Genomic DNA, 15,984 nt, shown 5'->3' on the forward strand with positions numbered 1-15,984 from the left:
CAGTTTGTCCCCGGCCCTGGTTGATCGTGCGGGTGGCAGCCACTCGATGTGTCCCTTTCACATCGATGTTTCTCTCTCTCTCTCCCTCCCTCTCTCTCCCTCCCACTCTGTCTGTACAAAAAATGGAAAAATGTCCTCGGATGAGGATAAAAAAAAAAAAAAATCAATGAAAATTAATGCAGAAATGTCCTCGGATGAGGATAAAAAAAAAGTCCATTTTATTGAGCAGGTTAACTTTCTAGTTGCTCTGCTAGGCTTCACAAATCCATCTGTCCTGGTGTACTCACTGGGGGGGAGACAGGATCTCCATACCCCTAGCTCAGGTATGGGGGCTGGGTCCGGTAGGTGCTTGTAAAGAATAACTGAATGAGCCCAGCCAATGTGGCTCAGTGGATTGAGCATTATCCCATGAACAAAGAGGTCCCAGTTCAATTCCCAGTCAGGGCACATGCCTGGGCTGCTGGCTTGATCCCCGGTGGGGGGGGTGGGGGGTGCAGGAGGCAGCCAATCGATGTTTCTCTCTCACATTGATGTTTATATCTCTCGCTCCCTTCCTTTCTCTCTAAAAAATCAATAAAAATATATTTTAAAAAAAGAATAACTGAATGAGTTGTTGTTACATCTTGGAAACTAGAAGGCCTTTGCCTGTAGTTCCAGTTGGTTAAGTGACTTATTCAGCAAATGTTTTCAGATTCCTAAGTGTGCAGTGTTGTGTGCATATGCATGTGGCGAGGGAGGAAGGGCAGAAGACTCAGCTCCTGGACTCACTGAAGGGTAGAACTGGAAAGGCCAATGATCTCACACCTTCTCAGTTTTTGAGGGGAAAACTGAGGTCCAAGTTGAGGTTATGACTTGCCTAAAGCAACAAGGACTTGAACATTCATAGGAAGAAGTATGAAGATGGACAAGAAGGGAACGTGTTAGCATAGGAAATGTCATATATGAAGCTATAATATACATAAGCCAGCACTGGAACTTCAGAAGTGTATGAGGGGAGGGAGAGGAGCACCTGGTGGCATGTTGGAGGGGTTGGGAAGCTACTCTTGCTCTTTTCTACCAATTCCCCTTCTGCCATAAAAGTAGCAACTATCCTTAACTCTAAATCTAAAGAGACAAGATCTTTCAGATGCCCTAGGCAGGCCTTGGCCCGTGTATAATGTGCAGGGTTGATATCTTGTGTCTGTTAGAGGCAGTGTGGCTGGTACAGGAAGAGCACTGGACTGCGAGCCTGGAAGCCTGGACTCCAATGCCGGCTCTGCCACACTCACCACACTGCTGTGGGCCAGTCACATCTTCTCTCCTCTGCATGTTGGGTGGTTCTATCTCAATCTCCAAGGTCCTTCCTACCATTATTGCTCTCTAAAGGTAAGATGCTATATTTAATCAATTATAGGAAATCAGATTTTAGGGATTTTGAAGATTTCGGGGATGCTACTTAAAGTATATTACTCTGTGCAGAATCCTGTGTTGTGAGACCTGTCCATATACATTTTTCAATTTGAGACCAGGGTCTGAGTGCGAAGCCAAACAGGACCCTTGGAGCCTGCCCAAGTCACTAGCAAACAGTGCGGGAGGCAGGCCCAGATGAAATGCAGGGACCATCTCAGGGGCCTCGCTGGATCCTCCAGTAGCCTTGGCAGATACACTGTGCCTGAGTGAACAACCCAACTCTGCGTAGGAGGCAGAGAAGGGAACTGAGCCACTGCTTCCAGTCTTCCTGAAGCCTTGTTTTGTTCAGTACTCTTTCTACACATTGGGCAGGGGTCTCTGAGACACTGCTGTCTCCAGAATGCAGGGGAACCGAGTCCCAGGCTCCCGAGGAACTTAGATGAGTGGGTGTCAACCCTAGAGTTGAAGGCTCTCCTTACAAATCTAGGCGCTGGAGTCCCACCCCCAGGCAGATTCAGAGATTCAGTTGGAATATTTTCTAGTTGGGATCCTGGTTTCTGTTTTTGCTTGTTTGCCTTTTATCCTTGGAGTTTGAGGCCTTCTAGCCAGGACTCACCCCACCCCCACCCCCGGTGAAAAACACCACAAAAATAGAAACGTTAACAAATGTGAGCTGAAAGTCCTGGGTTCTGGTTCTAACTTTGCTTCTAACTCGCTGAGAAATCTGTGCGAGTTCTCAAGTGAGCGGGTTGGGCTATGCAAGAAAACATTTAAAGCACGTTCACATCTATTACCTCCCCCTTAGCAGGTTTCACTCTTCTCATTTGAGGAGAAAAGTGACCCAGGGACAGGGGAAGAGTCCTGCCCCGGCCACTCGGAGAGATAGGAACAGAGCCGGGTTGAGCTAGTTCTCCTAACGCCTGATTCTCTCCGCCGCCCTGGCCACGCCAGTCCCAACGACAGAGCCCAGCCTTGTCACCCGCGGCGCCGACCCACTGGCCTGGCCCACTCTTTGGCGGGAGGGCGATGGGCAGCGCAGGGCTCCGGCGGCTTTGGCCTGTCAAACCTTCCGCGGAGCCCCGCCCAGGCCCCCCCAGGCGAGGAGGCCCCGCCCTCGCACAGCGATTGGCCTCGGCGGGGCGGCCTCAGCGAGCCAGTGGCCGCAGTGGCTGTCGGGCAGACCTTGGCCCCGCCCCCACCCCGGGTGCCGCCCCGCAGGACGCCGCAGCCGCGGCGGCGGGTGCGGGGGCTGCGGCGCCAGTAGAGGCGCGGCGAGCGGTGCGCCCCGCGAGCTGTTGCGGCCAGCCGTGGCGAGGTGAGAGGGGCGCGGCCTGTGGCGCGGGGAGGGGGCCGGAGATCCGGGGCTGCTGTCCCAGCGACGATCACCTCTGAAGAGCTTTGGGATGGAGCGGGGAGCACCACGGGGAAAGGAGAGTTTGGGGTCCTCGGGTCCTCGTTCCAGGAGGGAGGATGGAAGGGCCGATGCTCTGTCGGGGGGAGCCAGCGTGCGTGTGTGTGGAGTGTGAGACAGTGCGGCTGCAAGTGTTGTCCGTTGCTGAGAGAGTGAATGAGCGAGTCGTTTGTGTGGTACGTAGTGTCCTCGAATGAGCATTTGCGGGGGTGTGGGGTGGGAATATGCGTGCATGGGCGTTATTGACTTTGTGCAGGTTTGTGAGCGCGATGGGTTCAGTTTTTCGGCTGCGCGTGGGAGTGTGCGAGTCTTGCTGTGCCTGTGATGGGTTCGCCTCACGGGAATGAGCGCCCGTCGCAGCTTAGGTGGTCGTGGGTGACTCTCTGCTCCTGGGACCCGTGGGTGAGCAGTCCGCGATCCCTGCGCGCATCCTGGCCCACGAGGTCAGAGCCCTGCCGCGGGAATTCTCGTTGCCGCCCACTCCCTGCCTCGGCGGGAGCCGCCCAGGCGCTCTCCCCTCGGCAGGCCTCAGTTTCCCCACGCACCTCAGGAAGGCTGGTATCGGCGGGTTTGAGGGGGAGGGGACGGGTTCGGGAGAATGCGCTGTAGCGGCGGGCAGCTGGGACCTCCACTCGCAGGGGAAGAGAGTGCGAGCCGCTCCTGCGCACAGGAAGGGGCTTTTACCCAGAGTCAGGTAGGTTTGTCAGGTTCGGGTAGTGTAGTGCCGCCAGCCCATTTTAGAGAGAGAGGAATAAACCGAAGTGGGGGTGACCTGCCCAAACCTCGGCCCCAGGACAAGAAGGGAGTCGCTCCCCATATTCTAACGCTCCTGTGCTATCTCCTCTCCCCAGGAGCCCGGTGCGACCCCCATCTGTGCGCCCCGCCCCGGCGCCATGCACTGCGAGGTGGCCGAGGCGCGCTCAGACAAGAGGCCAAAGGAGGCCCCCTGCGCTCCCGGTTCCGGTCGTGGGCCCGCAGGCCTCAGCGCACACATGGCCTTCAGGGTCACCGTGGGCGGTGGCAGCTGCGGGGATGGGGACCCTCGTGACCTGCTGCCCCGGCCGTCTGCGCCACCGTCTCACGCCCACGACCTCCTTCGGCCCCGGAGCCCCCGAGACTATGGTCCATCCAAGGCCGCCGCCGTCGGGAAGGGTAAGTCTGGACCTGCCAACGTGTGGGACCCGGAGCCACCACCCGCTTTTGTAGGAATCCTCCAGAGAACTTGGTGGAACTTTCTCAGGAGATCACCTTTTTCTCTCCAGTTGTTTGATACTAGCTTGTCATTCTCAAGGAATGCCTGTTTAGGAAGCACCTAATTTAAATTTAATAAGCTTATTTTGGGGAAGGGTGTCTAGAAAGGTCCGATTATATAATTTTGCTTATGTATGTTTCTGATAAAATTGTGTGAAACTTACAAAATCTTGTTATAAATTGGGGTGATTAGCCACTGGAGTGTGTCTTTCTCTCTCTGAGCTGCCCAAAGGCATATTTTCAAGTACGGTATTCCAGTCTTCCTAAATAACAAAAACCAGAGGTCTTCAGCAAGATTTCTCCCCTCTTGGGACCTCAGTTTCCCCATCTGTCAAGGAAGGAATTAATTATGCCAGATGATTTTTGAAATCCTGATGGAAAAATCTTATGAATTTGTGATATAGCCTGAATCAACTTCTGACTTGAAAAATGGCTTTTCTGTACTTGATGTTTGAGAAACACAGTCTTTGGTAAAAAGTTACTTCGCAATACTCTTTCTCTACCCGGTGAAGCCAGTGGGTTTAAGGTACAGGCCCCAGTACAATTTATGGGCTCAAAGTCAGCGATGATGCCAGGATTCTCATGAACATGTTCTCATTACAGTTAATTATTATCAAGCCATTATTTATAAATTTCATGCTGACAGATAATTAACCAGAAATTGGGGAAATTAAGGTGCTGTGTCCCCAGTCCCCCACCTTCATGCCTCCCACCCCACCTGAGAAATAAGCAAGGCTTTGGGCTTTCATTATTTTGGTATTTGGGATCTCTTGGTTCTATTCCCAGGTGATTCTTGAGGAAGACAGGAACAGTTTATTTTATCACTCCTTCAGCATCAGCCTCAGTAACTTCCTAAAGGTAGGTAGGGCAGCTTAGTTTTAGAGATGAGGAGCTCCTTCTGGGTAAAAAATACCCAATTTCCTGATTCAGGGACTCGCGAGATGAAATAAACGTAAACAGATATATTTTTTTCTTTTTAATGAAAACATCTGACTTTATAGGGGAGAGCTATTTCTTATTGTTTTAAATGTCAGTCTCTTTTCCAAGAGACAGAGATCATAGTTTAGAGGAAAGATATAGAAAATCCACCTTTAAAGTATTATTGCTGGAATACACATGTGAGGTTCTCTTATACTAGAGAGAGTGGAGTGCTGTGCAGAAAGACATGAGTGATGTTTGCTGTCCCGAGCTCCCTGGCTTGCCCTCCTTCATATACAATCCTCCCTTAAACAGATACTCTTTTGCAACGTTTTGGATTTAAAAAAAAAAAAAAAAAAAAAATCGTAGTTGTCATCTGAAGATGGAGATTCCGCAGACTTAGTGAATGTCTATCAAACAGCCTTTGTTCTGAGCCTTGGTTAGAGACCTTTCATCTAGATGCTTTGTGTGTGATGTTCCACTTTCATTCTCCAAAACCCAATTATTTTTATCCATACATCTTACCCCCAAAGTCTAAAATATGAGATTTCCAAATAGGATTGTATTTGCAAAGAGCCAAAGATGATCTTTCAGGTTAAACTTTTTGTAAGAGACTTCTAAACTGTTTTCTTCACAGTCTCTGGCCAGTCTGGTGGGGTAGGGTTTATGACACCCATTTGAAAGATGAAGAAACAGGCCTGAGGGTGGGGGAAGTGTTCCATGTAAAGGCTACCCAGCAGGTCTGGGTGGGGTTCTCTGGCCAACTCATTGCTCATGGACCTAGGCTTGAAGAGGTTTCTAGAGGTTTCTGACCGGGCCTCTGTCTGTCTGGGCAACTTCTTCCTCACAGTTGTTCTGAGAGAAAACCAGACCTTCACCAGTTCTCTTCGAGTGCCGTAAGGAAACGGCACCTTGTTATTGCCCCTATTCCCACCAAAATATTCCCAGACCACGTAACCCTTTGAATGTTTGGTGTTTAGCTCCAAGTCTGAAGCTTATTGGAAACAGACAGATAGAAATACCAATTGAAAAATATTTATTGACTGTGCTGGAAATTGTAAGACCCTGCCACGGATGATCTGTGGGACCTTGGGGGAAGTTATTTTATTCTCTGAGCCTTAGTTTCCTCATTTATAAATCTGCCGGGAGACTTACTTTGAAAGACTGAGGAGAGCATTAGTGAGAGTGTGAAAGGACCGCCTCAGTGCCTGATTATTTGGGGGATTTACTCTTGTAATGTGTTTAATGTTCTCAACCTCTGGTTTTTTATTTGCATGAGAGGTAATAATGCTTACCTACCAGGGTAAATGAAATAATGGTTGTAAGAATGAGTTATAAAAACAGTGGAAGGGGTTTCTTTTATTAATTTATGCAGAACATCAGGCTAGAGTCAGTGACACTTGAGGTAAAGGGAATAGGATGAAGAGGGAGAAAGGTCTGATTTTTAAAACGTTGAATGTGAAGAGCACTAACTGGTGTGCTAGCCAGGGGAACCTGGGCTTCAGGTCATTTGTGGCCACTGCTGTCCTATGACCGGAGAGAAGACAGTATTGCTTGGTCTGAAATCAGGTTTCAGATGATCTGCTTTATGCCTTGGACAGACCCTAAGCCAAAGAAGGGAGTGAGCTCTTGAAATCCGGCAGCTTATCTGTAAACGTTGAGGTCCTCTGTGTTTCTAGATCTGAAGGCAGTAGGGATGGTGCGACGTCATGGACTAACATTATCATCATTTACAATAAGAATCACGATCTGTTTATGGCACGGTCCCGTTTATCCAGATTCCAAACAGCTGGAAAGGCCAAATTACCAGATGCTGCGTTTTTCTTTTTTATATTATTAAACACCCGACACTCTGCTTTTGGAAGTCCTGACAAGGAAAGAAGGTAAACATCTGGGCTTTATGGAGGTGGTCAGCTTTGTGGCGATGGCCTGATGACTCGTTCCCCAAGCACAGAGCTTTTACAGTTTTCAGTGCGTGTTCCTGCAAACTCTCATCTGCCCTCATGCCAGCAGAGCTCTGCCTACCTTGTGGGTTGTTCCGGGGGAGCAGATGTAAAAGTGCTTTGCAGGCTGTAGAGTGCTAGGCAGATACTGGCTCTTACTACTGCGATTCCCATTTTATAGATGAAGACATTAAGGTTCAAGGATGTGCTCGAAGCTACAGACAGTAAGTGGCATTTTTCATGGTTTCCGGTTCCAGCTATTTTTTCTGGTTCTACAACTTGTACCTTCTACATGTATGTGTTGTTCACTAAGAGCCGGTGTTTACCACACCCTCCCGATTATTCTGGAGAGTTTAAAATATTTTTGCTTTTGGTATTTTTCCTGTCGTGAATCTTTGGAAATTGGTAACTAGTATCTGTGCATCGTTAGAAAACCTCCTAGTTTACCAGATGATTCTGTTTGTCCAGAGTTGCTGTTCCCAGATGAAACCAGATTATAAGTGCACTTTCTAATTCACAGAGACTCACTGGGCCCTTTTTTCCTTTTACTGAGTGAGACTAGATACTTCCTAGCAATAAAAAGGGGGCTGATGATTGTGACAAATGTGGACTTTGCTATTAGTAAATAGCCATAATAACATGGCTGTAAATGCCAAAAAAAAGTCAACCTTGTAACTTAAAAAAAAAAAAAAAAGAAAGTTGGAACACACACACGCACACACATACACCTTTAAAGAAAGCAATTGTAGGCCATGTGCATGGATGTTAGGGGCTGCTAGTGGAAGAGAGTCAACGTGATGGTTTGGTGGTGTTACCTGGTAGTTTCTTCATCTGAATCAGAAGCCACCCTGACGTTCTGGGAAGGCCTTGGAGGGGCTAGCACATCCGTAGCAGAAAGGTATGAGTCTTTTTGAAAGCATTTACCCCCTCCGGCTCTGGTAGGCAATTTGCTTGCATTTCATCCATTTTAAAGTGCTGGTCCTGTGATCCGGAAATAATCAGATCCAAATTTTTTCGGGGCTTGAGATTTCAAATAAGAGGGAGAAAAACCTGCTGACCAAATGTCAGGCTCAGTGAAACAAAGAGAAACGTATATGTGTGTGGGTACACAAATGAGATAGGAACATGTTGCGTCTACAGTTGTAAGAGTTACATATCTGACAAATCTTTTGTAGACATATAGAAGAAATATAATTCCCAAAGATTCCCTAAGAATCTTGTTTGGCTAAAATTTCTCTCCCCTTCTCGCCTCCCCAGGTCTCTAGAATCTAAGACTTGGTGTGGAAAGGGGACCATTCTATGAGATTGTAACTTAATTTAGCTTTAATTGTATCTGAGGTCTCAGGACCCTCTTAGATGTGAAATCATATTGATAGGCTGTGTTGCTCTGTCTGTGATTAAAAAACATCAGTTTCTTGCCCTGGCCGGGTGGCTCAGTTAGTTAGGGCATTGTCCTATACACCCAAAAGGTTGCGGGTTCAGTTCCCAGTCAGGGCACATACCTAGGTTGTGGGTTCCCCAGTTGGGGTGTGTATGGGAGGCAACCGATAGATGTTTCTCTCCCTCTCTAAAATCAATAAAAACATATCCTCTGGTGAGGATTAACCCCCCCCCCCAAAACCAATAAGTTTCTTTATATTTCGTGGTTTTCCTTCACACTTCTCCTCCTGAAAAAAACCAAAACCCATCCCATCTTTGAGTTATTCATCTCCCTGCGTAACGTTTGCGTGAGAAGCTCAGTGAGCCAGCGCACTTATTTTTACAGTGCGTTAAAATCCCATTACAGGCATAAGTGCACAATGAATCATTTAAAAAAATATATTCTTATGTTCTTTGTTCTGAATGTTGCATAATTATCATCATTTTCTTCGGTTTTATTTTGTGGAGTTTGGCCAGCATCCGAGTAAAGGGGAGAAACCAAAGTTTGGAATAGGGTTTGCCATCCCTTTTTGGATAGGGTTAGGGAAAAAAACAACAAGCAAATAAATACCAACTTTATTTGTAAGTTGACTAGTGACTCGCGCTAACTGTAGCTTTTGTATAGAGAGGGTAATTTCCCTTTCTCTGTTTTCTTGGAAAAGAATTCCCTGTATTGAAGCCCATATGGTGGTATTTCAGCCATCTCACCTTATTTATATATATCGTTATATTCAAAGTTAAATTATAATGTGTGGTTTGCTTATTATTTTTCCTAATATAGATTTTAGTTGCAGTTAGTTTGGACCTAGAGAGTTGTGTTGTTTCTTTGGTAGGGGGTAGTTTATTTTCGTGTTGAAAGAAACAAAGACACTTAGTGGGAGGGGGAGAAGAAATGAAACAAACTCTGCAGTGGGCTTTGAAAGATTCAACTGCCTTGTGCAAAGAGCACAGCTGTAGTACCAGGGCCAGGAAAAAGAGCACACTCTGAAATATTTGTGCTGCTTGCCTTCACTGTGCTAATGATTCTAGCAGTTTAAGAACGGACTTCTTGTTTATCAACAGCCGCTGCCCAAATTAATAGTTTACAATGAGAGAAAAAAATGCTTTCAGCATTAGAAGCAAAGTCCGGGACTGATAGCTGAGTTACTAAGTAAGAAAAGCAAAAAAAAAAAGGGGGGTGGGGGTGGGGGTGGGAGTATGTTTTGTAGCTGCTTTGGTCTCCCAAAGTCTTATTTATAAAAAAAACTGAAAGAAAACAGAGGCTTGGGATGAGGTGGGGGTGGAGAGAATACATCCCTAACCCAATGGTCTTATAGTTTAAAGTCACTTAAAGCATCTGTTTTTTTCTTTCCTCCCGTCTTCCCCTAAACTCCAAAGGGTATTCCTTCAGAAGGTTTCCGGTGGGTCGAGGCAGATTGTGTTAGCATTACGAGCTGTGTTTTTAAAGTCAGCATTTGAGTCAGATGCACTGAGAGGAGACCGTCAGCCCCCTAACTGAATAATGCATTTCCTGTATGGCCTGAATTTATTTGGTGGTTATGGTTGGGCCTGTCTGGAGCAAACACATGGGCCATTGTACAGCCTCAGTGCATGTGGGGCCATGTCCTTCCCTTTGAGCCTCGGTTTCTGAATCTGTAAAATGGGAAGCAGTTTGATGGGATGATCCAGAGTCCTTCCTGCTCTGATGCATCAGGATTCCACAGGAACTGGGCTGGGAAGGACGTGGACAGAGGCCACCTTTGTCTCCACTCAGGTTATAGACTTTGCCTCTCCTTGGAACCCCTTGACTCCTAAACAGAAGAGGGAGATCAACTAACCTTTATTGAGTACCTACTCTGTGCCAGGCCAGGTACTTTCTAGCTATGATGCATTTAGTAATAATAACCCTAGGAGGACAGAAGGCCTTATAATTTTACAGATGGGGGAACTGAGGCTTAGAAAGGTTAAGTGGCCCTGGCCGGTTTGGCTCAACGGTAGAGCGTCGGCCTGCGGTCCAGAGAGACCCGGGTTTGGTTCCTGCTAAGGGCATGTACCTTGGTTGCAGTTTGTCCACAGCCCTGGTTGGTTGTGCGGGTGGCAACCACTTGATGTGTCCCTTTCACGTCGATATTTCTCTCTCTCTCTCTCCCCCTCCCATTCTATCTGAACAGAAAATGGAAAAATGTCCTCGGGTGAGGATAAAAAATAAAATAAAATAAAAAAAATAAAGGTTCAGTGATTTGTTCTAATAGTAAGCTACTATTTAATTCACAGCGACTCACTGCCATGCAAGCAGTAAGTAGTAGAGCCTGGGAATTGAACCCAGCTCTTTCTGATAGCAAAGTGCTTTCCCTCTAAAGCACAGTGCTCTCAAGGACAGCCTTTAAAATCCAAGCAGTGGCAAGAAGCCACTGTGGCTGTAGAGTGTACCCTGAAGGGGGGGAAAGGCAGCAGAGGACCACAGGCTGATCCAGACAGCCATTCCCTGGAGTAGCCCTCCCTGAGTCTCAGCTAACAGGCCAAAGTGTGACTTTCAGGGGAGACTCTCTACCTTCCTACCACTGCCCTGCTGCAGAAATGAGGAAGGACAGTGGTTCCCAGTTGTGACGTAGGGTTCTCAGGCAAGTACTCTCCGAAGCTATGGAGAAGCCCCCTAGAAGCACCCCTTCCTAGAAGCAGTGGCACACATGCCCCATCGGTTAAGGCAGTTCTTGTCCCTGTTTGAGTCTTTCGCAGTTTGAGAGGTTCCTGGCCCAGGGCCCTGATTGCAGTCTCCCTTCTACTTCTGAAAGCATCTGTTAGAAGGGAATTTCTCATGATCCCCACCATACCTGGTGTAGAATGCATGCTTCACTGGGCATGGTTGCTCGAGATCTATTAAATAATAAGTTCACATTAAATGCTCAGTGGGATGAAGAAGGACTTGGGAGGGAGAACAGTCCAGAGATCATAGTGAACTTGAGTTTGTGGGAAATGGGTCTTGTGTGTCAAATGATGAATGAACCAAATGACCCCCTTTGGAAGGGAAAGGTCCCCCCCTGCTGGTTTGTATTTGTGGCCTTGCATGAGGTCAAGTGCGTTCATGAGAGAACGTATGTGTGGACATTCTCAAAGAATTGCTGTATTCGGAAGGTAAAATTGCAGGAGTCTTGATTGCCCAAAGCTTCTCTGCCTTTGGATGTGGAGGCTGGGTCTGAAAAGGAGAGTAGGAAGAAGTATCAGAATGTTCCTTGTTGTGCTGTGGCCCAGCCTCTTCCATTTGTGTCTTTTTAGCAACAAAGTTACTTTTAGATATTGTTACTTTTGTTTTTAAAGAACAGGTTTGATGGAAAATAAGGCTTTAGCAAGAAACCAGGGAGTATTATAAACTTGACTTAAAAAATAAAGATCCCATTTGCTGTTTTAAGCTCTCTGGAGGGCTGGAGATTGGGTTTATTTTGGAACGTCACTGCACTATATGAATTACTTCTCTGAGGCTTGGGTATTTAATACCTAGTAGGAGTTTGTGTAAGAGTTGATGATGTATTTTGCCGACTTTCCAACCCTGTAAATAAATTACACGTGCCGGCAGAGGCTGCCAGGTTCCACTGTGTCAAATGAAGCTTAATTTTTATCCCAAACCACTTAATACTTTTGTCCTAGCAAGTAGAGAACGTTACAGGGTTCTGCCCAGCAGCGGGCCGGTTCCAAGATGTAGATGGCTTCACGTGCCCGTAAACAGGCCTCCGTGGATTCGCTGATCTTGACACAGTTTTCAGTGGTTAAGTAGCTTCAATGCTCGCAAGTCAAACCCTCCAGGCGGAGAATGATAATATAATTTTAAGTATATCATAAAAATGAAACTCAATCGCTTCCACTCCCCAAACCTGTCTCACTCCCCTTCTCTCTAGAGAAATCGGCCGTAATTGTGTATTTAATCTTAAGACCGCCTGTGCATTTTATCTTATTTGAGTGCAAAGCCCAGGTAATAACGTTGGCATTTCCAGTGTGAAACAAAATAGGGTTTCTAATTTGGAGAACACTATTAAATATTTCATGCTTCAACCAAACTCAATTCTTTTTTCCTATAATAAGTTTAAATATTAATTCTCTGGAATGTCAGATGCCTAAAGCTAGGCATTTAGTGATCTGCAGTTTCAAGTATCTCGAAGAAGGTTTATGAAATAGGATATTTCTCTGGGAGGGATGAGTAGTGTGTTTCAGAGATATCTGAATTCAAGGCAGCGTCTTCTGATTTATTTTTTAAAGGGAGAAGGTCATAAAATAAGTTGCTTTATGTTCTGAAGGATTAAGTGGCTTAGGCTGAAATAACAGCAGAGACTTTACTGTCCCCCCCCCCCCCCCCGCCCCGTTATATTTTAACAATGCTTTTTGAGGGAGGGAGTGGGTCATTTTCCCGCCTGCTTGTCTCCTCCCCCATCACCCCCACCAGTCCCCAACCCCCCCAGCCAGATGGCTTTAATTCTAACCAAATCCCACGCTGAGGCCAAATGATTGATCAAACAGTCATTTGTACTTACGTAGTGCTCTTTGTGAGAATATCTCTGCATTGGAACTTCTCGCCGGGGTAGGCTCATCTTTGGGCCTTCAGATGGTTTGATTTCCAGCAGATCCAGGGGCTTGGAGAGGTGGGGGTAGAGGGGTGGGTGGAGAGCAAATATCCCAGACCTTGAATCCTAGCTAGGAACTCCTTGCTTAAAAAACCTTTCTGTTACTTCCCATGCCTGACAGCAGGGGTATTCAAGTTTTATAAATGCAAAGACAAAAATATTTCCCCTGTCCACATGACAGTAGTTATGTTTTTAGTATCTGTTTTTTTAATAGATGTTCTTTTTTTAAGTTAAATTTATTGGGGTGACATTGGTTTTGTTTTTAGTATCTGTTGATGGAAAAAATATCTAATGAGGTTATTAGTTTTAAGACCTCTTTTAAATAGATTTGTATTTTACCAACTACTCACACATCTGTAGAGACATTGGTTTATTCCATAGACTTGGTGCATGTTTTAATGCTCTCCCCGAACTACAGTTTGGCTTAGAGATTGGCAACCAGTTGGCCAATGGGAAAAATCCAAACCTTTTTATCTGTCCGTCAGGGCTTTCCCACCAGTCCAGCTAATGCCTGGTTGGCTTGTTCTCAGGCAGCATTGGACTTTTCCTTATGCAGCCCCACACCTGGGATTTTCCCATTATTTGTCCTTCTGTTCTGATATTCAGTGAGCTTTTTTTTATTCATCTTTATGCCTCCTAAAATCCTTTTCAGAACAAGTTGAAAGTAGTGAATATTCAAATATTCATCTTTGTATCCTTGTGACTAGTATCAGGTCTGGCATAAAGTACACATATGAGAAATAAATAGGTTGCTCATTGAGGCTGTGGGTGTAGAACCAGGCCACTAGGTTCAAATTCTGGCTCTGGGTACTAACTTGGGGATCTTCAGCAAGTTATTGAGCTCTCTGGGTCTCAATATCCCTATCTGTAAAATGGGGCAATAATAGTAATGAGCTCAAAAGACTGTTACGAGGATGAAATGAGTTAATACATGTACATATAAGTGCTTAAATACAGATTGGCACATGATAAAATGATCAGTTAATGTTGGGATTATTATTATTGTTACCATATAAATGTTCAGTAAACAAAACCCTTGTAAGGGTCTTCCTTCTCTTCCTTTCTACCAGACTGACTCCTATTTATTCTTTAAGGCCCAGATCAAGTGCCACCCCCTCCCTGAAGCCTTCCCTTTCTTCCTGGGCCAAGTTATGCTGGAGCTCTGGCACCCACAACCCTTGTCCTTCCTTCTGCTATAGCATTGGTCACTCTCTGTGATGGTTTTCTATTTACCTAAGTGTCCTTGAGGACAGAGCAGAGTCTTACTCTCCTTGCATTCTGTATGCCCAGTACTAGGCCTGGGTCAGAGTGGGTGTCCAAGAAGGCTTGGAACCTAGTTCCTGCCCTTAAGGAACATGTAGCCTGCAAAGGAGGAGCTGAGTTTTATGTTCTTTTTTCTACAAGGCTGAACACATGGTAAGCTCTCAGTATATATGAAATGCCAGTAATTGCGCAGTGAGTTCTCATATGCAGACACAGTCATATTCTCTTTCTGCCATCATCTTGGGGTTCTTCATAATGAGTTCTGAGCCTTGTTTGTAAGGTGACCTTGGACCAGTCTTCTTATCTATCTAGACCTCCCTTCCCTTCCCTTGAGGGAAGAGTTGGCTTAAGTGATCATAGCCCCTTCTTGGTTGCAAGGCTTTAGAGCTGCCAGGCCAACCAGACCAGGTGGAGGAGTGAGGGGCCTGATGGCTGTCCCAGCATGACTGGCCCAGGACGGTAGGCACTTTCTACTGCACACCTGCCCTCTGTAAAATGTGTCTCATTTTGTGATTTAAAGAGCAGATACTGGTGGTTGTAACATATCTGACCCCAATTTCCCTAAGATGAAGAACCTTGGACCAAGTATTGGAACTGAGAACCTCCAGCCAGCTCTTGGCAGCCCTCCTGGGGTGGAGTTTGAGGTACACAATCCCATTCTCACTTTAGGACAGTTTAGACAGAGCCCCCCGTCCCTGGGGGGGCTCCTCTCCAGGCACTGTTGTGGTTTGGGCTTTGCAAACTGTAAAGCTGCACCCAAATCATTATTATTCGTTTAATCTCCCCTTTAACAGATGAGAAGACTAAGGCTCAGAGAAGCCATGTTACTTGTGCAAAGGTGGCCACATGGCTTTTGGAGTTATAGCTGATTTCAGATCCCAACTACACCACTTGCTGGACCTTGGGCAAGTTCTTTGAATTCTGAGCCCTGTTTTGTCCTTTGGAGGAAATTCATTAAATGGAGGTAATTCCTATCTCATAGGGTTGATGTGGGGATCAAGATGAGAAGTCTAGAGAGCAGCTAGCTGAGCAGCTAGCACGGAGTAGGTGTGTAACAAAGCTGAACTGTTGTTATTTGTCTTACTGAGTGCAGAGCTGGGACTAGGTCTCTAGGTCTGACTTTATCTGATGCTGTTTCTCCTCTACACGTTAGTAGCCTATTCTCATACACTGATTTATTTTTTAATTTTTTGGGTTTAATTAAAAGAATTAGGATTTTGGAGTCAGAGAGACTGAGGTCCTAATTCCAGCACTGGAGGACACATATCTGACTGGCTGGCATCGTGGCTTCACTTAGGGTTAGGAGTTGTGCCCTTGCTGAGGTGGGTGTGGGCTGCCTCAGCACAGCTTTCTGACAGGTCCTGGCCCTGGGGTCAGTCCAGGGCACTTACTCGGCCTGTGGTGGCTCTGGTGCCCAGCAGGAGGGGCGTGTTTGTGGTGTAGCTCAGACTTCCCCCTCTCCTTGGTTTTGGTTTATTGGGTTGGGAGTTGCCTTCCGACTCTAACATCCAGCTGAATTACCTTGATTGTACCTCCCGAATGTATGATGCTGTACTGTTCTGCCCACTTCCCCATGCTGACGGCCCTCTGCAGTACTACAGTGGCTTCCATTTGTTGAACCTTGTTGTGAGTAGATATCCTGTCAAGCCATTTAATTCTTTCTATATTTACTCCTTGTGTGTGGGGGAGCATCATCACCCTCACTTTACAGATGAGAAAAACTGAGGCCCAGAAAGGCTAAATAATCTGCCCAAGGTTCTAGAGCTGATAGGTGGGAGCTGCAGGCCTGTCTGACTCTAAG

The 15,984-nt window shown here is 46.3% G+C and overlaps 1 protein-coding gene across 1 annotated transcript in view; it reads left to right on the forward strand.

Annotated features, from left to right (window-relative positions):
- Positions 1-2,640: 2,640 nt before the first annotated feature.
- The window catches only part of GLIS1 (GLIS family zinc finger 1), a 221,696-nt gene continuing 208,352 nt past the window's right edge, over positions 2,641-15,984 (forward strand). The window contains exons 1-2 of the mRNA XM_036256612.1: positions 2,641-2,704; positions 3,652-3,952. Coding sequence (XP_036112505.1) covers positions 3,694-3,952 — 259 coding nt within the window. The 5' untranslated portion in view covers positions 2,641-2,704; positions 3,652-3,693. The remainder of the gene's footprint in view (positions 2,705-3,651; positions 3,953-15,984) is intronic.

Source organism: Molossus molossus, unplaced genomic scaffold (assembly GCF_014108415.1).
Source record: "Molossus molossus isolate mMolMol1 unplaced genomic scaffold, mMolMol1.p scaffold_m16_p_12, whole genome shotgun sequence".
Classification (NCBI taxonomy): Eukaryota; Metazoa; Chordata; class Mammalia; order Chiroptera; family Molossidae; genus Molossus; species Molossus molossus.